General features: G+C 33.3%; 1 protein-coding gene across 1 annotated transcript; it reads left to right on the forward strand.

Annotated features, from left to right (window-relative positions):
- The first annotated feature begins 17,933 nt into the window (after window positions 1–17,933).
- Window positions 17,934–20,106, forward strand: LOC132564507 (retinol dehydrogenase 7-like). The gene is made up of 5 exons (XM_060229164.1): window positions 17,934–18,127; window positions 18,381–18,718; window positions 19,015–19,279; window positions 19,506–19,669; window positions 19,880–20,106. Exons 1-5 carry the CDS (start codon window positions 17,934–17,936, stop codon window positions 20,104–20,106), a joined length of 1,188 nt encoding a protein of 395 aa, XP_060085147.1.
- The last annotated feature ends 4,309 nt before the right edge of the window (window positions 20,107–24,415 follow it).

A 24,415-nucleotide genomic window follows, 5' to 3' on the forward strand; every position in this document is an offset into this window, starting at 1 on the left:
TACTAGAATTATTCAATACTTAGTGTGACTCGTAAGCCTTTTGTTGTTTCCATTGCTCTCATGGAATGTGACATTGACAAAACAATTATATTTCGGGTGTTGTCGACATAGCAGAAGACGATAACATGTAAGTGTGCTCGTGCTTATATATATATATATATATATATATATATATATATAGATCAATGAAGTAATAACGGCATTACGAGGCAACCTGCCTCTTTATCAAGAAACAAACATAACATATTTTATATCTTGATAAAGGGGCAGGTAACCTTGAAAATTTAACAGTTCGCTTGCCCATACTGTCGTTATTACTTCATTGATTGTATATCTATTCCAGTAATACACATCCAACGAACATTTGTTTATCGGGATTCAGTACTTATATTAGATCATACCGTCGATATTACTTACTAGATTATCTATATATATATCTTAATTTTGCCAGACACAGGAAGGCATTTTGGACAGCTTTTATGTGAGATCTTATTTTCATTGCACTGGTTTTTCGTTTAATCTGCGTTTTTTTTTTATAATTTAAGCGAGTGTAGGTGAAGTTGAGGTGAGAACTGATTTCCTACTTTAGCATAAGAACAGTTTCATGAAAATGTGTTTATAGCTTATGAATTTGTTCCTGGTCATAACGAGCCTTTTCTACGGATTGCAATAATGAATTAGACTGTTTTGAAGTAACGATTATTAAATATAGAAGTATTAGAATTAACAAGCGATGTCTACGATTTCCAGTCAGCGAATTTTCTTTTACTTTGACAAGACGTGGTCAAAAGACAAAGAACAAGGGGACATTTGAAAAAAACTTTTTCCACAGCATAGTAAATTAGATATCAGAAAAAAATTAGTCTGCGAGCAGCCAAAATTTGGAACAACCTACCGGAACAAATGATCTCAGCGCCAACAAGAAATTCCTCAAAAAAAACAGATTGGATAAGCATTGGGAAAGATCAAGAACTTTTATATAATTACAAGGCCGAAATTTAATAGGAACTGAAACTGATGTCATAACTGATTTACATTATTTATTCTTATAATGTGTTGTTACTATTGGGTATTTGAGACCGTTGTATAGGATCTTAGATGACCCTGTACTGGAAATAAACTTAACTTAATTCATATTGAAATTATCAAGGCTCAAGTCAACCCGAACTCAAAGACTGTTCATATTCATTTTCTTCAATTTACATCAAACCAAATTTCTTGTAAGTGAGAAACTTTAATTTCCCATCTCTAGATAGTGGCATCTTGCTTCCCGAGACATGGAGTTGATATGTCGCCTTTTAATGTAAACGTAAGAGTTGGTTTTTAATACATTTGTATCTAAATATCCGTAATATATAGATGACGAGGACCACCGATAGCATAGAATCTCGACAGCAAGATATTTAGATACTGAATCTGGAGCCTTTACTTTTACCAATTACCATATTGAATTGAATATCTTTGATATCGCCTACTAAAGTTCAATTTTAAAGCCTTAGATATCAGTAACGAATCCTAGAATAATGATATATCGAAACTGCAGCAAGATACGGTTTAATTTTTTATTTGACTCTACTGGGGCAAGTTTTTAAATTGAAGATATCTAATCACTTTGGTATTTTGTACAATTCTCTATGCCTTTTATCATATTTGTTGGTCACTTAACTTAATTTCGGTTTTTACTTAAACTTTAATGCTCCGTAGACGCTTCAGACATTCTCACGTCTACACAGCGTGTATGACGCTAGAAAGACAAACGTGAATTTTCTTTTTCTATTTCAACACACAGTAGCTATTTCGATCCGATCTTTGACAATCTTATATAGTGTTACAGATTTTCGTTGCATATAATTCATCTCATTAAACATCTGCCATCCTACATATCGACGTATCGAAAATAAGTCATGTTATATTGAGGTTGACTTTCGATGATAATTGAAGACAGCTTATCACTTTTTGTTTTTTGTTGTTTTCAATTGTTTTGAAGTCAAATATCAATAAATCATTATTGAAATTACTTTTGATAACTTATCAACTGCACAAATAGTGCAGCAAAATTAAAACCAAGTAGAAATTTGCAGAATGGTCTAAGCTGAGGAGGATTACATTTCAAATTAGTACCTACATTCACATGTTATTAAAGATGACAGATAAGCATTGTTTTCTTCTGTTACTCATCGGTAATACATTATTTTAAACATACAGGTTAAAAGATCCACAGTACGTCAACAAGGTGAACATATTTATCTCCCTTTGATCGAAAAACAATTGTAGATAAAATTGAAGATCGTTCGATGCTGACGGATCACCCCACATTGGACAAAGTACACTAGTGTTAAGCAAGGGGCAACCAAAGGGAAATTTCAAAATATATTTAATATGAAAATAAATACACATCCTCATAATCTTTTTGAACTGAAAATGTAATTATAGACTTAACACATAACCATATTGTTTTTACTTTGGGATTAAATGTAAAAGGTTTTAATGTGTTTAATTTTCTAATTTTACACATTCACCCCCTTTTGTGTCCCCAACACATTTTACACACTTATTAGAGATCAGCTGGTTTTGTAATATTTCAAACATGTTGAATATTTACAGGTTCGACACATGTCCAGCTACAAGAGACGTAAGTTATGCTTCGTTAAAATCATTTATGTTAATTTTCACATCGGTATAATTCATGATAAATTTTAAAACTTAATTTTTTATTCAAAACATATCAGTGGAGCTTGTAAAATATAGATCTACATGAAGCTTTGTTAAACAAACTACGATCACAAATATACGTACATTTATTACTTTTTAAAACTTGAAGAAGAAGAAGAATTATATTTAACTTGAAAAAATAGTTTAAATACTTTTAAAGGCGGAATTAATTTGTTGTATATTATACAACAGAAAAAACAATCCACATAAACATTATTAGATAATATTGAGTTACACTCGTGGCAGGATCATCTGTAATTTTAAAAAAACATAGCTAATGGTAATCCAATATAATAGTACTCATAACTAGCCAAGTTCTATCAAAAATGAAAACTAAGAAAATACATCATCATGTCGATAATGATATTAATACCATAGAACATATTTCATTTATTGTGATATGAGTTAGACATCTCTAATTCAACACCATAAGGAGATTTAAAATTTATACGATTTCGAATCATCACCTTGCACAAACATCATCAAAAATTATCATCTGGAAAAACAAAATTTATTCCATGCAAGTTATTGAAATTATATGATAAAATATCCTATATTTCATGCAATACGTTTAATGTAATATATGTAATTTTCACATTATATTTTAAAATTGCAACTTAATTACTTTGTAACAAAATGAGCGATTATAAGTAAATAATGGTAACATGGAAATGGTGGACATCATAGAGAGCAGAGTTTAGGTCAAAAGTCGGGTAACGTTGGACCGAGATAAACAACCTGGTGAGGGATCCTTATAACAGGATGGGTGTGTACCCCAGTGTGAAGCACCGTGGATAGATACCAAATAGATGTTCTCTCTCTTTGGTCCAGTTCGTGTGAAAGCAAGCATCATAAGGACCAGTACCGAAGTAGATACTTGGAGTCGACAGTGGTTATGACGAACGCGCCTAATTAATGAAATGTCCAAAGGAACGTTGCAAATAGAGCGTAGTGATATTAAAACACTACAGAGAGTGTGAAAAGGCAGCGACCAGGGGTAAACAAGAGAAGACAATAGGTAGAGGAAGTGGAAGTGTAAACTGGATGGCAGTTTACTGTACAGACAATGTAACAACGCGAAAAAAATGGTTAATGGCCAATCAAACATCACGTGACGTGTCGTGTTCTTGAGTAACACACGGTGATGCAAAAAGTTGTTTATTTTCCCCCTAAAATTTGGTTACAGCTTTCGCCTTGTGCAATGCAAAATTGTAATTACCTTTCAAAATGTCGATAATTAATGGTGTAATTCAGTATGAATTCGAGGGTTTTGCACAGAAAGGAGGAATAAGTGGAGTTAGATTGCCTTACATCTTTTATAACACATACTTTAATTGTATGTCTTTTCTAGAATCTTTAAAATAGCTGGCGGTAGACACTGCTGGTGAACATTAGGTCCCCAAGGTTTGTCGTAACCAGTATGCCAAATTTTAATTTATGTGACATGGTTAAGAATATACACCTGCATTTGATGCCGTTCAAAAATTATCTGATAATTGAAAATTACAAAAATTATTTAATAACGGGGCTGCTGCACCTTCCCGTTTATATTTGGACTATTCTTTCGATAATTTAGGATTTTCCTAAGTCGCCTTATCGGTTTGCAAATTTAGGCCCCTAGCATCACTGAGGAGTCCTAGAACGGCGTAGCAACAGTATGATGCAGTTTAACTCATTGTCTGGCTCTACTGTGTCCGACTCTAAGTTATTAAAAAGTGTCCTTCATTTGTGTGTCTTTTTCTACAAATCTAATAGAAAATAAGTCACAGTTATACAATTATAATCTCTATACCTAATGATAAAATGTCGATCTTAAATAAAGGTAATTACATAGTATACTTTAATACATGTAACTACAAATAACAAGTAGATAATGTAATTATAAATTAGCTGTCGGTAATTAAAAGTTAATGTAGATAATTACAAGCAAAACGAAACAAAATGGTCCAGAAAGGACATACCATTTTAAATAAATCATTGTCTATATCTTATCGCGATTTTAGCATTTTATCATGTTGATACAGATACAAACGAGTTACCTCCCTTTACGTTAAAATGCTCATGTTGAAACAAAATCACTTACTATCCACAGTGTTTTTTTTTTTGCTATTTGATTAATATAACATAAATTTTGAAATCAATATTTTTAAAAGAAAATTTCAAAATGATAATAATAATTTTTTTAAAAGAAAACTAGCAAACTAAAACAATAATGTATTGGCAATTAATTAACGTTGCTGCTATATTTTTACTTTGTAACTATGCTTATACCTATATCATGTTACGTTATCCAAAGTTACTTTTACAACGTTCCGCTTCTCTGAAGCATGTATGTGCTTATCTTTACAAGTTTATGATATTACACACAAGCATAAATGCTAACTCAATAATCTAATTTTTGAGTGAAATTATAGAGAATCATACATGGTAACTCATAAATCAAATTTTGAGTTTTTGATATTTTAGAATATGAAATTATGTTATTTCTGATGTTTTGTGTTCATTTATAACGATTGTATATTTAAACATTATCAATATATTGAAATGATATCTTTACTTTACTTTGCCTCTCTGTTGAGGTCTTATTAATGTAGATAGTAATTACAGCGTTGTAACAAGATAGAAAAGCTCCTAAAAATTAACATCGAAACTTTACACGTATAATTATTCAGGATTGTATATGAATAATTTGCATTAACTTAGTATTAACTGAACACAAACAAATTTATCTTATCTATGAAATGGATGACGACAACAAGTTATCTGTCCAGTAAGTCAGATATAAAATGACACACGTATCTTAAACTCTGATCATATTGATATTGTTGTCATATGCAACATGTAATACGTTCAACTATTGAAATGAAAAGCTTAATCAAAACTTTCCGTAAAATATAAAAACGTGCCATCTGTTCTACGAAGCTTACCTGTACTGTGGAATATCGTGTGCGCTTTTATTTAGGATATTTTGGAGAATTGAAGTGTTTGTGAAATCGGTTATCGATAAAGACATATTGACATTGTTAATCTGATATAGTACCAGACATGACCTTGCTGTCTGGTCTTATAGGTCATCCACGTGAAATTCAATCACAGCAGTGCAGACTATTGTTTGAAAAGTAACCTGATTTTGTTAAGATAATATCATTTATATCTGCAATACGACTAAAATATCGAACATTAAGATCAGTTAACGAGGGTCATTACATATCCATACATACACCATATCTGAAACTGTCCTTGTTTATCAATGCTAAAGTTATTTATCCTTCATGTGTCACATGATTATTGCCAATTGCAGTTTTAACCTATTATAAAACCTCGAAAGTTGATATACTGGTAAACGCATTCATATCTTTACTTGGAAATCAAATTCGACTTCCTGCATTATTTGTAATTGTGACTTTAAATGATTTTGAATTCCTAAAATGCCCTGTTAGCTGAAGAGACGTTTGAGCCCTTACGAGACTGGACAAGAATACACGAATCCCAAACCGTTTTTATGATGTACGAACAGCAGACAAAAGAAAAAAAAGGCGATTCATGTGCACTCTCACTTCTAATCCCGAAAGTTACGTCAAAGTAGGCACATATATCCTCGAAACTCTTGTCTTTTTATGTTTCATTTCAAATGTCTACATCTGTACATTCAAATCGACGCCACTGATTGTTTTTCCGGTTTTTGATTTTATATTTCTTACATGAATGACCGTTTTCATTTTTTTTTTAAATCCTTGTTTAGTAAGTTATTATTCAGCATTTTTCTCATTCAGATAAATACATTTTTCTTTAGAGTAAACATTCTAACTTAAACAAATTTTTGTTTTCAGATAAAGACAGAAGGCACTGATACGCGATGTTAAGGAAATACCTGAGGACAACAAAAGATCTTGATTTAACTACAAACATCAGTTTATAATAAGAGGTGATAGTGGTTTTGATGCTGTGGATAACTGTGATTTAAACGCAATGTTCGACATAAGTTGGGATGGACGTTTCGAGAATTCGAGTCTCTGGATAACCACAGTTTAAACGCAATGTTCAACATCTGTTGGGATGGACGTTTCGAGAACCTATTGCTTTTCGATGGCATGGATGAGAAAGGAGGATACATGCCTTTTAAAAGTTCGGGGAGGTTGCCCTATGGAACAGGTAACAAAAAGTGTACTTTACCTGTATTTATCAGATCGCCTCTAGATCTACTACAACTTGATATTCGCCCACATATTGTTGGGTGGTAAAGTCTAGTTTTCGAACAAACAAAATCTATAGGTAAATTCCTTGATCCATGATATAGATAATTTTTTTTTTAAATAACCATGTGTTTGTCAGATACAAAACAATGTTTTCAGTAACCATCGCTGTACAATTTACGGTAACGGATATTACGTAATCCATTAGATTAGAAGATACTATAAATTGTTTAAAGATCCAAAGAAAATACCAACATGTAAAAAAAAATTATTCAAATTCAAACTCTATCGAACTATGGCAAAAATTAAGAAAAGAACAATTTGTATGTAGACCTCTAAAATGTACAAGGACAATACGAAACATTTTCTCCTTTATCAACGATTCGCTACATGAAATCCTTGGTCAATTCAAGTAAATAATGCCACATTCACGAATGAAATTAGTACCTCGGCTATATGGCTGTGGAACGATTTCCTCAATGAAATCCTCGGTCAATCCAAGTTATATATGCCACATTCTGGAATAACAATAATACCTCGGCTTTGCTAACGGTCATCGAACACGTTCAACTTTTTACCACAAAAATCAAAATAGCCTTTCCTTTCACATTTTATGCCTATATCGTGGATCTGTTCCCTTGCGCTCATTGTTGAATGAGGAAGCAGTAAGTATGTTTATAGACCATTTCAACATGAAAGTAAGACAAATGATAACCTGATGGTATATTTGACAACATGATACATTAAGATGAAAGCAATAACAAGTATCAAAATTTATACAAACGACAACCTACAATCACCCCCACCCCCACCACCCTCTTTCGTAAAACATCAATTATTACAATACTTGCTCTTATATTTTCTATTTTTTGTACAAAAGAAATAGTTCCTTCGAATATCAGTATCAGTACAATATACTAAAAGGATAAAGAAACGCAGGGTGAACTTTAAACCAGAAATTAAGTATGATATCGGGCTTCAGTTAAAACGAAATTTTGTATACTTACAGATAAATTAAAGCTTAAAAATTTCCAAAGTCTGTATTTTGCATCTGACAATTGGTTTAGAGGTACTAACGATTAAATTGAATGGACCCTTATTCTTCTGGTCATAGAGTTAATGAGAGCGTTAATCCGTCTTATGGGGATGTTGTCCCACTCTTCAATCAGAGCTCTGGTCAACTGCTCTCAAAGATGCTCGATCGGGGACAAATCAGGGCTATATGGCGGCCAATCTAGTGGTTGAATGTTGTTGTTGGCCAGAAAGACTTGGCAAATCCTTGCTACGTGGGGCCTAGTATTATCCTGCTGGAGGGTTAGATTATGCTGCTGTAAGAAAGGGATAACATGGGGTCGGAGGATCTCATCTCTATACTTAGCTGTTGTTAAATTGCCATCAATAACAACCAATTGTGATTTTAACCCGTGTGAGATTCCTCCCCACACCATTACTGAACCGCCCCCAAACCTATCCCTTTCTACAACGCAAGCGGCCGTAAAACGTTCGCCACGACGTCGGTAGACACGTTGACGGCCGTCAGATCGATAAAGACAGAATCGAGACTCGTCCGTGGAGAAAACTTGTCTCCACTGCCTCAGTGGAAACCGTCGTGGAGCATGTGCAGCGACCCAGGCCATACGACGCTGGCGTCGAGCAGGGGTAAGGTGTGGACCTACGTAGGGGCGACGTGCTCTTACACCAACTTCTCGTAATCTATTCCTTACAGTTTTTGAACTTATAGGACGCCCATGATTTCCACGAACATTAAGTGCACTCTCAACGGCAGCAAGGCGCCGATTACGCACATGAGAGACGACGATATAGCAATCCTGACGTCATGACGTTACGCGCGGACGTCCTGACCTAGGTCGATCGGCCAATAGCCCAGTTTCCCGAAGACGTCTTACAAGACGTTCTATGGTGGAAACATTAACACCAAAGTGCCAAGCAACCTGATTTTGCAGCTGTCCTTGCATCAGCATCTGAATGGCCTGACCCCTCTGAACTTCTGTGAGTCGTGCCATTCTTAAATCAAATTCTCAATTAATTTTTAGGAAAGCAGTTGGTCTGTATAAAGACTAACGAAGAGTGACTTGACCAACGCTGCATGAGACCAGAAAAACATTCTTGTTTTTTCCTTCCTCCATTTACCAGAGCTGCGCACTGTACCGTGACTAAATTTTCGATACATGACAAGGTGTAATATGACCTAATTACTCAATCCACAAAGTTTCACTTTATTTGGAGAACGCGTTTTCAAAATATCGGAATAAGTATTACCCTTCGTTTCTTTATCCTTTCAGTATACATAATTCCTGGCACACATGGTATGTAGGACTTGTTTCGAATATACACTCTAATTAAGTCCCCAAAACAAAGTTAAAGGGACTTATGATTGTTTTTATTTAGCTTCTTATGTTTTTAAAGATAACAGGTGGAAAATATTTATTAAAAAAAACGCTTAGTTAAAATTTTGTCTTGTCTTTCCCAGGTATTCATTAAAAGAAAAATAAATAAATGAATAAAAAAAATCAGTGTAGTTAGGGTTCTTATATTTATATATATATAAAGTTTACATTGTTTCTAATAATTGTATAAGTGTCTTGCACGTGGCTTTAAACAGAGAAAATCGAACGCGATAGCATGGTTCCTTGTTAAACCTAAACAGCTACGTTACCGTGATTCATGACCATCCGTTAACATAGGGACAATGTCACATGTCATTATCTAGAATGCTTTCGCTAAATAGCCAGTCTGCGTACCGTCTGTTAGAAATACGAGATATGTATGGGATGGTAGTTTATACCTGTACACTGGAACTTTATCAGTTCATCGTACCCTGTGTGTATTTGTATACAGCACTAGACAGATAACATATACATTAGATAATGATGCGATAATACTCGTCTGGGTCATTTCGCTTGTTTTAAACACTAATTGTGTTACTATATACTATTTTCAATAATCGTTATATTACATTGCACTGATAAAATTATCATGAAAGTACCTATAGTACCTTTTGAGCTACATTTTATCATTATTATTACGCTGAGTCTTTGACATCATCTTTACCATCTCATCCTTGGCTTCAATCCTGTATAATTAGACTCTTAACATGACTGCCAATACATAGAAGAGCGAAGCAATAGTGATGTTTAAGTTCTTAATTGGCTAAAGCACGCGTTTAAGTCATTTCTATTCGTGGTTTTCGTTTCAAGTTCTATCAGTTAAATCCACAGAAATTTTCAAACTCATGATATTTGAAATATCATTTACAGACGTAAATTTACTGCGATTAGTGAACTTCAATTTCTTAGAATAGGATTTGTAGTTGCAAATCAAATATAAAATAGGAACTCTGTTTTTTTATAAGCTATCACTCTTCATAGAAATGAAATATAGATATGGCGCAAGATTATCGAATCAACGATAAACCAGAAGTTGGACAGGTTTTGTAGACGCCGAGATTTGCTTACTTCTGATTGTTCATTCTCACTTAGTCAACATTCTGAAATTTACCTGTGCTACCTGGCCAACATGTCAAAGTGTTTTTCAGCTATAGTCTGTTCCTATTTTCCTTGACCTAAAATATAAAAAATGACAAGCTGAATATGATTTATAAAATAAAGATTTAAATCAATGTATGTAGGAAATCTTATTTAAGTATTTAATGTTTGCTGCAATTACTTAATATATATGTACTAGAATCTACATGCATTATGTAATATATTCTAAAATCTTAATCTAAAGAGTTTAAATTGTCAATAAGAAATGTATTTACAAGTGTTTTAATCAATATTTCTTTTCAAAATGACAGATTTAGAACTGAAAACGCAAAAATATCTATTCCGTGCTACCAGTAATTCTAAAATATATGATATCCTATTAGATGTTGTTATGTCTTCTGTTAATCACTTACATAATTGATAGAACTGTTAAATATAATTAGATATTGTTAACATTAATTGCTTAACTGTTGTTTTATCATTTGATAGTCCGTTCTTGAAATACCTAAATGTTTCCCTAATATACTAGTGTTGTTGTCACTCATATTAATTAAAACATGGATGTGATGAAAGAAGACATCAAAGCTTGGATGGGTGTTACCCTTTCTTCTTGGCTTGAGTGGGTTGGAATTAAAACAAAACTTATCAAAGGTCTTGCGCTAATTTTCATATTTTCAAATCGTTTATATTCCATGATGGCTAATGCACAGGTTAACAGCAACTTCATAGAAAATGGAAGGGGTGGATACTATCTTCTTCAAGTTTTCCTGCAGGACCATAGTTTATTGGAGATGTGTAAAGAGAATCTGTCCGGCCACCATTACAATACTGAATAACATTCCAGTTACCTTTGGAAATATTCATGACCATCCCAGAGATACCATCAAACTGGCAGCGGATGTGTTTCTCAATGATGTTAAACAACGTTGTCGTGAAGAAGTTTGTCCTATTCCTGCTATCTTCGATGAGGCATTAGGAAATCTGCGTGATAGAGATTTTGATGATGATGTTGGTGAGATGATTTCAAAGATTCCAACATTTCAGAATTGTAAAGCACCCTCTACAGAGCCCGTTCAAAGACTTTGCCAAAACTTCCATCTACACCACAAGAAGTCGACTTACAGGGCGCCTGGACGGAAACACTAGCAGGAGAGAGATTTCTTCTTTGTGATGAAACCGACGGTTACGGACACAGAATCGCCATTTTCGCCATTGATGACAATTTGAGCAAACTGTGTGACTCGTCTATTGTGTTTGGAGATGGAACATTTTATTCTTGCCCGGGAGTATTCAGTCAGTTGTACCCACTTCACAGATGTGTTGATTCGACTGTGTTTCCTTTGGCATTTGTCCTTCTACCAAACAAGACAGAACAGACATACAGGAGACTGTTTACTGTACTCAGGGATTCTGTTAGTCAGAGGAACTTCGTTTTCGCTCCAGATGCAGTTATGTTGGATTTTGAGGTAGCCGTGGAAAGTGTGCTTCCTGCAGTGACTGTGAAGGTGTGTTTTTTCATTACACACAATGTATCTTGAGGAAAGTACAAGAATGTGGACTGGCTGGACGCTATCGCCAGGATGACGATATGAAAACTCTAGTGAGAAGCGGAGCTGTGCTTCCGTTAGTGCCCAATGATCAAGTAGGGGATGTGTGGTTTTCTGCCCTAGACAGCAATGAGGATATCAGCCCTTACTACACGATTTAAGGACTATGTTACAGAAACGTGGGTTTGTGGAACCACTTTGACAACGACGGCCCACGGACAACAAATCATGTTGAGGGATGGCACAGCAAGGTCAACAAGCTCTGTCAGCATGCGCACCCGAACATCTTTGCGACTGTTCCGCTTCTGAAGAAAATTCCGGCTACCGATGAAACAAAGATGATCCAACTTTCGACCGGAGGTAATCCAAGACCAAAGAAGAGGGAAAAGACGCTAAAAGGCACCTTGTTGTCATATCAACCGTAAAATAAAAATCTAAGATACAGATCATTAGTATTTAATTTACAACGAACATAGTGAGGTTACCACCAGCATTGCTGTACTTTCGTTTTATTTTTTCTTAACTGAAAGGTGTCATTCCCTTGTGTGTCTTTTGTACAACCCTTTACAATCATAAATAGTAAACTGTACTTGTGGATGTTTGTTCTACGTGTTTGGCATACATCATAGGTATATAGGTAATAATACATTACATCATAGATATATAGGTAATGATACATGTACATCATAGATATATAGGTAGTAATACATTATATCATATGTATATAGGTAATAATACATGTACATCATAGGTATATAGGTAATAGTACATGAACAACATAGATATATAGATAATAATACATTACTTCATAGATATATAGGTAATAATACATTATATCATAGGTATATAGGTAATAATACATGTGCATCATAGATATATAGGTAATATTACATTACTTCATAGATATATAGGTAATAATACATTATATCATAGGTATATAGGTAATAATACATGTGCATCATAGATATATAGGTATAATACATGTACATCATAGGTATATAGGTAATAATACATTATATCTTAGGTATATAGGTAATAGTACATGTACATCATAGATATATAGGTAATAGTACATGACTTCATAGATATATAGGTAATAATACATTATATCATAGGTATATAGGTAATAATACATGTGCATCATAGATATATAGGTATAATACATGTACATCATAGGTATATAGGTAATAATACATTATATCTTAGGTATATAGGTAATAATACATGTGCATCATAGATATATAGGTAATAATACATTACTTCATAGATATATAGGTAATAATACATTATATCATAGGTATATAGGTAATAATACATGTACATCATAGATATATAGGTATAATACATGTACATCATAGATATATAGGTAATAATACATTACTTCATAGATATATAGGTAATAATACATTATATCTTAGGTATATAGGCAATAATACATGTGCATCATAGATATATAGGTATAATACATGTACATCATAGGTATATAGGTAATAGTACATTATATCTTAGGTATATAGGTAATAATACATGTGCATCATAGATATATAGGTATAATACATGTACATCATAGGTATATAGGTAATAATACATTATATCTTAGGTATATAGGTAATAATACATGTGCATCATAGATATATAGGTATAATACATGTACATCATAGATATATAGGTAACAGTACATTACTTCATAGATATATAGGTAATAATACATTATATCATAGGTATATAGGTAATAATACATGTGCATCATAGATATATAGGTATAATACATGTACATCATAGGTATATAGGTAATAATACATTATATCTTAGGTATATAGGTAATAATACATGTGCATCATAGATATATAGGTAATAATACATTACTTCATAGATATATAGGTAATAATACATTATATCATAGGTATATAGGTAATAATACATGTGCATCATAGATATATAGGTATAATACATGTACATCATAGATATATAGGTAATAATACATTACTTCATAGATATATAGGTAATAATACATTATATCTTAGGTATATAGGTAATAATACATGTGCATCATAGATATATAGGTATAATACATGTACATCATAGGTATATAGGTAATAGTACATTATATCTTAGGTATATAGGTAATAATACATGTGCATCATAGATATATAGGTATAATACATGTACATCATAGGTATATAGGTAATAATACATTATATCTTAGGTATATAGGTAATAATACATGTGCATCATAGATATATAGGTATAATACATGTACATCATAGATATATAGGTAATAGTACATTACTTCATAGATATATAGGTAATAATACATTATATCATAGGTATATAGGTAATAATACATGTGCATCATAGATATATAGGTATAATACATGTACATCATAGGTATATAGGTAATAATACATTATATCTTAGGTATATAGGTAATAATACATGTGCATCATAGATATATAGGTAATAATACATTACTTCATAGATATATAGGTAATAATACATTATATCATAGGTATATAGGTAATAATACATGTGCATCATAGATATATAGGTATAATACATGTACATCATAGGTATATAGGGAATAATACATTATATCTTAGGTATATAGGTAATAATACATGTGCATCATAGATATATAGGTAATAATACATTACTTCATAGATATATAGGTAATAATACATTATATCATAGGTATATAGGTAATAATACATGTGCATCATAGATATATAGGTATAATACATGTACATCATAGGTATATAGGGAATAATACATTATATCTTAGGTATATAGGTAATGATACATTTACATCATAGATATATAGGTAATAATACATTATATCATAGGTATATAGGTAATAATACATGTACATCATAGGTATATATGTAATAATACATGTACATCATAGATATATAGGTAATGATACATGTACATCATAGATATATAGGTAACAATACATGTACATCATAGATATATAGGTAATAATATATGTATATCATAGATATATAGGTAATAATACATTACATCATAGATATATAGGTAATAATATATGTATATCATAGGTATATAGGTAATAATACATTACATCATAGATATATAGGTAATGATACATGTACATCATAGATATATAGGTAATAAAACATGTACATCATAGGTATATAGGTAATAGTACATGTACATCATAGATATATATGTAATGAATTATTGACATTAGCAATTATGTATTATTTGTTTGTTTTGGTTTTTTTGTGTGTGTGTGTTATTGAGTACTTTTTTGATAACCGATTTTATTACGTCAATTAAATCTGCAAAAACAGACATAATATATCAAATCTTAGTGAAATCACAGGATTGAATTGTAATTTGACCAGTAGAAAGCCGAACAAGATAACCGAATTTCAATCACATCTAGGTTAGGGAGGTAGATTAGTGTAGGTAACTCAGTGTTACATCTGACACCAACTATACCCTGTATATTGGACACCTTCGTATAACAAGTTTCACCAAATTAAACCCCGTCTGTAGCTGTTGTTACTCGTACATTTTAAAGATTGTTAAGAAAGACACGAAATCTTATACCTCAAAACTGTTTGATCTGGCAACGCCAACAAATCCATTCACCAAAATATTGTTATAAACATATGATTTCTACTATGCTGTATTGAAAGCCTGATTATTTCAATTTCACTATAGTGAATTTTCCATTTCTAGATACAACAAGCATGCTTCCACAAGCTATGTTGTTACATGTCGGAGTTGATTCGAAATTCAAGAGAATTTTTCCAATATCACGACTTTTGTGACAAAATGTGATCAACTGATGGTCAAACTCAGAACATATTTCAACATATGTTTTTTGATGAAAACAATAAGGAAGTTTTACAGTCTTAATAGTGATCTCATTGAGAAATGTTTTGATTGATTTTGCGATATGAAACTGGACGTGTTTGATATTTGTTAGTTTGCATAATGGCCCCGTGGTTGTATACCTTTGCTCTTATTTCAGAACATGACATTACTTATTTGGATTGAGTAAGATTTACATGGAGGTGTTGTCGATGAAGCTGAAGACGCTTACTATTTTGGAACACTCGGCTGTATTCTCCTTGTAACTATTCAGAAGCCGTTCTGTATATATGTCTTTGTTCTCAAATTTACACTAGTTTTATTGAATTTGAGTTTGGATCATTTTTAACAGGTTAGTATTTACTGGTTGTAAATATACACTAAAACGAACCCGGTTTTATTCTCAGTGGATATCTTTTGGTTCATATTTTATCCTAGTCTTTTAGGGGTATTTTTGTTTTATTTAATTTCATGGTTTGAGTTGAGATTTTGTTTTCACGCACTTGAATTCTAACAACACTGAACGGGTATAGATGGACGAACGAATGAGTTGGTCAAACACATTAAATAGTGCATAATGCTTGTATAACTACATTTGTATACACGTCCTAAAATTCGTCCTTTCTGAACAAGCTATGGATATACTGTGTTCATCTGACAGTGTGTGTCGTTTGAATAAAATTAAAATCAAACTTTTAAAAGAATTGGAAAGCCCGGGGGACATCCACATGGTCTGACAGGTGACATCATACCTTTTCATGGCTGTGCGGAGAATCGAACCCTGGGCGCCTAGGGGAAAGACGAGTTCGTCACCAGTAAGCCACGCGACCACTCCAATCCTGTAAAACGTTAGATTGTAATCAAATTGTGTACTGGCTAGCTCTTGTTTATCGCTGTGTTTATGTGATAGGGCTCATTTGTTGATGGTGTTAACGGGACATGTTCTAATAACTAACCATAAAGATGTTAACAATAAAACAAACACTTGGTCTAGGTTGGAATTTCCAACAAAAAAAACCGCTGATAAGTAATTAAATAAAGATGTTTTTAACGACGAGGATATAAAACACGCGGAATGAACACAATTATTCAGAATGTCATTTTCCCGGACTAAATATTGACCGCATGTTATTATTATTTGTACTTTGTATAATAAATTATGTTAAGTGTGTGACGTTTGACCAATAGATATGAAAGATACAGGCAACTGACAAACGCAAATTACAAAATCTTAATTTGGCGACATAAACTTCAAATTTCTAATTCGGTGACATTAATAAACTGGTTAAATTATCAACATATGTATTGAATATGTGTGTGAATTGAGTATGCGGAATAGAACTACCACTTTACTCTGGTCAAGGTTGTCATAGTAACGGTGTTAAAGATTAGCCAAACTATAATTAATAGTGCACCAACTGACCCAGTATATATCAGGTTAAAAACGAGATATATAGCTTTTCTGAAAACAAATTGTTTTTTTTTTTTTTTTTTTTTTGTTTCAATGAGTCATCTGCACAACTACACAAATATAAAGTGACCGTTCTTGTCTTCTCAGAACTTACCAAAAAACAGCTAAAGCCGTTTTCAGATCGGATGTGTCCTTGACCGTAAGTAATAACGGCTTATTGATAGAGGGGTCAGAGCAGTTTTAAATATTATTTCGGAGATCTGGAATACCGACATGTTCACGGAATCAAAAGTCGAACATAAATGCGAAGGAACTAGGGCATAGCATAAACATAAGGAAGATTTACACAGAGAATAAAATCAGTTGTGATGGTAAGCATTTTATGGTTCATCGATGGCGCCCGCCATGAACATCTTAATTTAGTCATTGATATCACGTCCTCAACTTAGATAAACAACAAATAGGTATACTTATGAGCATCAAACACGTCCATCTTCATATTGTACAAAGATATATATAATGTTTGCACGTGACGTCTCTAAGGATAAAATCTGGACACTGATTCAATACGCGAAGAGAAAATAATGTTACGCGATTATAGAAACCATCCTGGTATGAACAGTGCTTACAAAATGGAACGAAACACATACGTTGAAACATGATACTTATCTCTACGTATTTAATTTATCTACTACAGCTGACAATGCATCGTCCAATCGGTATGTATGGAGACCAGAACGTGTTTGTGAAGGGGCATATGATCAATGAGGCTGACGTCGACGATGACGTCGTGTGGACTTTGCCAATGAGAGGTAAGTGTGATTATGAACCAGGGCTGTGTATAAATACCGCCTTCAGACACTTATCATTATCAATGCTGTTGAATCCACATTTTCATTTACAAACGTATTTAAGGTAAGATATGTTCCTTTCATCTCGGAGGATGTGACTCTTACAAGGGTAATTAATTTTGATTATGTTCGGAAAATACTCTTTCACTGCTAATTCATTGTTTCTGAATAATATCCATGCCATCATCAATTGTAAACAGGAGAGCGACATCAAAATGACATTAGTTAACCATGAAAGTTTTCCCTTATTTTATTCAAAATTTTAAGTTGATTAATTTTGACACATAAATTTTAACGAGTGGTCATTTTCTTTGTAGAATCAAGATGCTGGCTTTAATTCTGATTTGCTTCATCCTGCTCTTTGTGACGGGACTTATTGTAATCCGACGGCAATTTCGTACTTTGAAAATCAAGAAAAGAGAGGACCTCTACGTCATGATAACAGGCTGTGATTCTGGTTTTGGCAACTTGCTTGCCAAACATCTGGACACCCTTGGTATGAACGTATTTGCCGGTTGTCTTACGAAGAAAGGAGGCGAAGATCTGAAAAAGGCAACATCTAACAGGGTTCTAATAATTGATCTGGATGTAACGAACAGCGAAAGTGTAGCTGAAGCGTTCGAGACAGTGACGGCCAGACTGCCACATGGTAGAGGTAGGAGTTTTACTGTTATTGAATTGTAAATTTTGTTCTTTTATCATCTGTAAATTTAATGATAGATACATTTTCCTAGTATCTTAGTCTTGGTTTCGTCCCTATAAAGAATCCGAAGTATAATTTAAGACTTATTGTTCTAATTTACAATATGTTTTTATTGTTTTTCTTTTTATGATAACTGAAAACGTTAAAAATAATAAGAAATAAAACAGTATATATTTTTTAAACATTTCATACCATGAAATTCTCTCTGTATCATCATTGCACAACCACAAACTCTTCCCAAATTACAGGACTATGGGGACTGGTAAACAATGCCGGTATATTTGGACAATCTTGTTTTGTTGCCAATGACTGGCTGAGCATCGACGATTATAAGTCAGTGATGGCTGTTAACTTATACGGAACCATAGAAATGACGCGGACATTTCTTACTTTGATCAGGAAGGAGAAAGGTCGAATTGTCAACACGACTAGCGTGTCTGGCAGAGTTGCCATCGGAGGAACACCTTACATCTGTTCTAAATACGCCGCGGAGGGATTCTCTGATTCTCTGCGGTAAAAAAATAGTTCCTATTCTTGCAATTTCATTTCCCTAATTCAGTTATCTATTTTTTATTTAATGTTGGTGCTGCATATCTAATACAACATCCTACCTTAGATTATATTTGTGGGGTCAGGAGGTAATGAACAAAAATATTAAACTTGTTAAATTTGAATTTTGAATTTCAGACGTTTAGGAAATATAACTTTGACTATTCTAGTAAATTTGTTAAATTTGCAGAACTGAACTGTGGAAGTCAGGAATTACAGTCCATATTATAGAGCCAAGTGGATACAAAACCAACTTTTGTTCAGGAGAAGGCATCATTGAGAATCTGGAGAAAAGGTATCGGGAACTAGACCAAGAGAAACGGGAATATTACGGAGAGGATTTTGTACAAAAATGTAAGTATTCTCACTTTAATCATTGCTGAAACCATTGACACAATATTGTCAGGCAGAAACAAAATGTTATCTTTAGACGAATTATCGTCATTTGAAAGTTAGTTGAAAGTTATTAAATGAAAAGGATAATTTAAAATCGATGTTTTGTTATAATTGCATATTTCGTTGGCGTATAATTGTAAATGTTGTCTGTTTGTTTTGTTTTGATAGTAGCGTCACAGATGGATTTCGATGGCAATATGTCTTCAAATCTGAACGAGGTGATTGAAGCTTACACGCATGCGCTGACTGCCCGCTTCCCGAAGGCCCGTTACGTGGTAGGATGGGATGCCAATACTTTGTATCGTTTTCTGTGGACGGCGCCGGAATGGCTTAGCTCTTTCCTTCTCAGCAGATCCTGGCCAACACCTCGAGGGGTGCTGCAGCAGCAAATGTAAAACTGTTTGTTGTTAGGTGATGAGGATTCATTGTTTGTACATCTCGATGACATCCGTCAAACATAAATCAACTATCCTGTTGAGATTAATAAATCCATCATGTATGTATGTATGTATGTATGTGTGTGTGTGTGTGTGTGTGTGTGTGTGTGAGTGTGTGTGTGTGTGTGTGTGTGTGTGTGTGTGTGTCTCTCTCTCTCTCTCTCTCTCTCTCTCTCTCTCTCTCTCTCTCTCTCTCTCTCTCTCTCTCTCTCTCTCTCTCTCTCTCTCTCTCTCTCTCTCTCTCTCTGTGTGTGTGGGTGTGGGTGTGGGTGTGGGTGTGTGTGTGATATTACTCCATACATGTATAATGCAAATATTATGGCACTCGGTTAAAATCACAATGTGGGGGATTTTTATTTTTCATCACAGTGTTAGAATTATTGCATACATATTGCTGATAGTTTATCACTGAGTTTGTGTTACAATAAAACAGCCAATTATTGTCCATTAACAGTGGTATAAGTATTCAAGGTTCAGTTTCAAACCGTTTTGTCAATCAATACCTATGTGTTGTCCCCAATCCCCTACATGCTCATCACTGTGAAATTCTGTCTTCATAAATCTGTATATTCTGCCTGATATGGCTGCTTTATTTCATTGAAACACACATTTATCATATCGCAGTTCTTTGTACATATCATTAATATTTATTTTTATGTCAATAGTTGTAGTTTTGTTGGTACCATATCAAAATATATTACCAACATTCTAACGATCCTTCAGATGAAGGAAATCACTGATCGTGATCGACCAATATAATTTTTTTTTCTAACATCAAAAAGATCGATTGTTGATTTAGCATAACTTTTTATATCTATTCAAATAATACATTTCAGTGGAATTTAATCTTATAATTTATTCTTTTTATTCATTTTCAGTAAAAATGCTTATTATTATTTTCATTATAAAAAATATTGAAATTTTAGAAAAACGCACCTTCATCCATCTTTTTTTATAATATCAGTATGGATTTTTTATCAACATTAAAACAAAATACCTTTAGCTTTTGTAACAAACAGAAATGGTGTAATTGTATAGCACGATAAATTAATGAAGTTCCAAATTTAAGAAAGATCCAAGAACTGTCTGTCGTCGTCATTAAGTCGATAATAAACTCGTCCTGTCCTCTGTGTCACTTATCTATATGTACTGATAGCAAGATTCCAAATTTCGTATTTGGAGTTTTCATGTTAGTTTCCAAATACATTAGTATGGAGTCCCTTTTCGTCTGCAAATATCAATGCAAATATCAATGCAAATATCAATGCAAATATTTGATATATTTTGTTCACATGTATTTGCTATGTTTTTATTGTTTTGCTTTTTTTCTTTACATTAATGCATCAATTTTCCGTTATGATTTTTATTGTTCGTTGATCGTTTTCAGATAAAACAATAAAGACGATAAAGTATGTTAATGACTCTCGTCTTTTGTCTACATCTTGAACATTTAATCTCCAATGATTTCCCCCGTGCATCATGTATTCTGAATTTGACATCCTCATTGCCCTGTCATAAAAACACAAGACTTGGACGTTTCTGTCTGAATTTGCACACACTGTCTATTCACCTACTAAAATATAACAGATAATCAAACAATGAGTTTTGGGTTTTCTTTTGCTATCTCACGAAGGAAATGACTCGGAAATAAATAATAATCGGTCAATAATAAACAGACAGACGGACGAACGGACGAACGGACGGACCATTAACTAATTAAAATTCTGTGAACTTTACATACTATCAAATCTTTGGTTGAACGACTAGACGATTAAGTATATCATTTAAAAAGTATCTTTGTAAAGTAGCGAAATCCGATATACATGCACACCTTTACAACTAAGATGGTCTGTGTTCTCATTCCTAAACTGGCAATCTACATAATTGTAATACTGTCGTATGATATACTAGTAATAAACACTCTGTACTTCCTTTTTTGTGTACTTCAATTTTAAGAGGTGTCTCGAGAAGGAAAGAAAATCATTAAAAACATGAACAAAAAAGTACCAGCATTATTCTGAAAACTCTGAGAAAGGAGGCATTTGCTCATAAACACAAAGAAAAATAACTTAAACTTCGAGGATGGGGGGAAACGGGACAGGAAAATGATTATGTATAACCGAAACAAAATAGAGACAGGACAGATTCAGAATAAAATTAATATCTGGAAACCTATACAAGGAGAGTGAGAACAGGAGTCAGAGAGATTAATCATTTTAGACTACATCCAGATAAAATAACATTTCCTCCTGACAACATGTCAGCGACCATATGACATTCTTATAGGCTTCATCAACTGCCGTTTAGAAAATCTGAGTTGGAAGTTTTGTTCGACATTGTCAACATACGTTGTTAAAAGTCTGGTTTCGGTTAAGAAGAATGATCCGACAAACCCGGAAGTTGTATAAACTAATATCCTACACGAGGCTATGTCTACATTGCCAAAGGGAGACTACTCATGGATGACCATACAAAAGGGAAATATTTATGTTTCTTCGCGAATATTTGATGTTGAAGGTATGAAAATATCTACTTTTAATGAAAATATTTAGTTCGTAAACACATTTACCTGTTAACTCTACATATCTTCTACACATCTTTCGAAGAGCTCCTGTCGTCTTCGTCGGCATGTTATCTATGTAATTTAACCTGTCGCATTTTTTTTTTTCACAAATAAACATGATACCGCATGTGCCAAACCAACACGTGACGTATCACGTATTAAAATGTCACGTGGCCTATGGGACAAGTACGATAGTTAAACAGATTGACAGATAAAGATCACATATGCGTTGGGTAAAAAGAATGAATAGTCTTGAATCGAAATTATTTTTCATCAAATGCCTTATTCAGTTATTTAAGCAGGTATCGAGGTTTTGTAAATCTCCGTCTAAGCTTCGTGATATCATTACACGTACATTGTTTTGTGCGTGTAATCATACACATAATGAATTCCATACAGAAACTTTATTTTTTATCGATGATACATGCGTGTTTTATTGTCCATTGGAAAACAACTAGAAAATACAAACATGTCAACATAATCATAATCCAAACTCAAATTCAATAAAAATTGGGCAAAACATCAACAAAAAGAAAATTTTCACAGAGACTCCTACTCCTAAAAGTACACTGATAATAAGACCAGGTGTTTCGGAAGAGTAAGTGTCTTTTGCTCAATCGACGACACTCGCCATGTAAACCTTGGTCAATACAAGTAAGTAATGCCACGTTCTCAAATGAGAACAAGGTATACAACAACGGAACCTATAGACAAACTAAAAACATCAAACACGCCCAGTTTCATTTTTCAGTTTTCACAAAAAAAAGGATATCTTTCAAAGAGATCACTATGACGACCGTAAAACTTCCCCATAATTTTCATCAATCTGCATCTTTTGAAACCTTGCTTTACGATTTGGAAGTTATCTGACGGCGTCTTACATAAAAAACGTGACCATAGGAACAGGCCCTTAAATATCAATCATGTTAACATCAGAGGTTGAATGGGTTGTTACTTTCCAGAAATGGAAAATTCACAAAAGGCAAAAATATATCCATCACGTTTATCATACAGCTTGGTGAAAAGATGTCCATGTTGGCTTCGTTGAGGGAGAAGATCGGGATAAGCGGCTTATAATCATGAATTTAAATGAGTGTCTGACATTACTCTACATGTTAAGTATTATATGAAGAGATGATTTAAATTCAAATCGACGAAACAAGATCAGAATATTAACAAATGTACAGTTAACGCTGAGATCACTTAAAAAAGCAGGGACAACCAGACCGGATTTTACGTAAGAGAAAGCATCTTCTGGTTCATCGACGTTATTTGATGTCCTCAGTCGATACAAATTTGTGATGTTTCCCAAATGAGAAAAGGAACAGGTGAATTACAATTGGTTACTTCATATAGCAAACGGATATGACATATTTTCATTGAAATTATGGTGACAATCATGAAATAATTTTCATCATCATAAACCCGCATCTTGTGCCGTAATCTTATCATAAGATTTTATTATATTTTATGAAAACTATAATTAATGTGAACAAATTCATGTATATTCAATCCACTCTTACTTTACAGATAGTTGAATTCTGGTTTCGCTGAAGGCAAAGATTAAGGAGCTGATCTACGTGAGTCCGCTGTGTTCTTGATTTCCAATTATAGTGGGAACTCCAACCATTTGATAGCACGAGCATAATATTCTAGTGGGGATTCTGACAATCTGATGGCACGTTCATAATATTCTGGTGGGGA

The sequence above is a fragment of the Ylistrum balloti genome, unplaced genomic scaffold (genome assembly GCF_031769215.1).
Source record: "Ylistrum balloti isolate Yb309-2 unplaced genomic scaffold, AGI_CSIRO_Ybal_v1 Utg369680, whole genome shotgun sequence".
In the NCBI taxonomy this organism is placed as follows: Eukaryota; Metazoa; Mollusca; class Bivalvia; order Pectinida; family Pectinidae; genus Ylistrum; species Ylistrum balloti.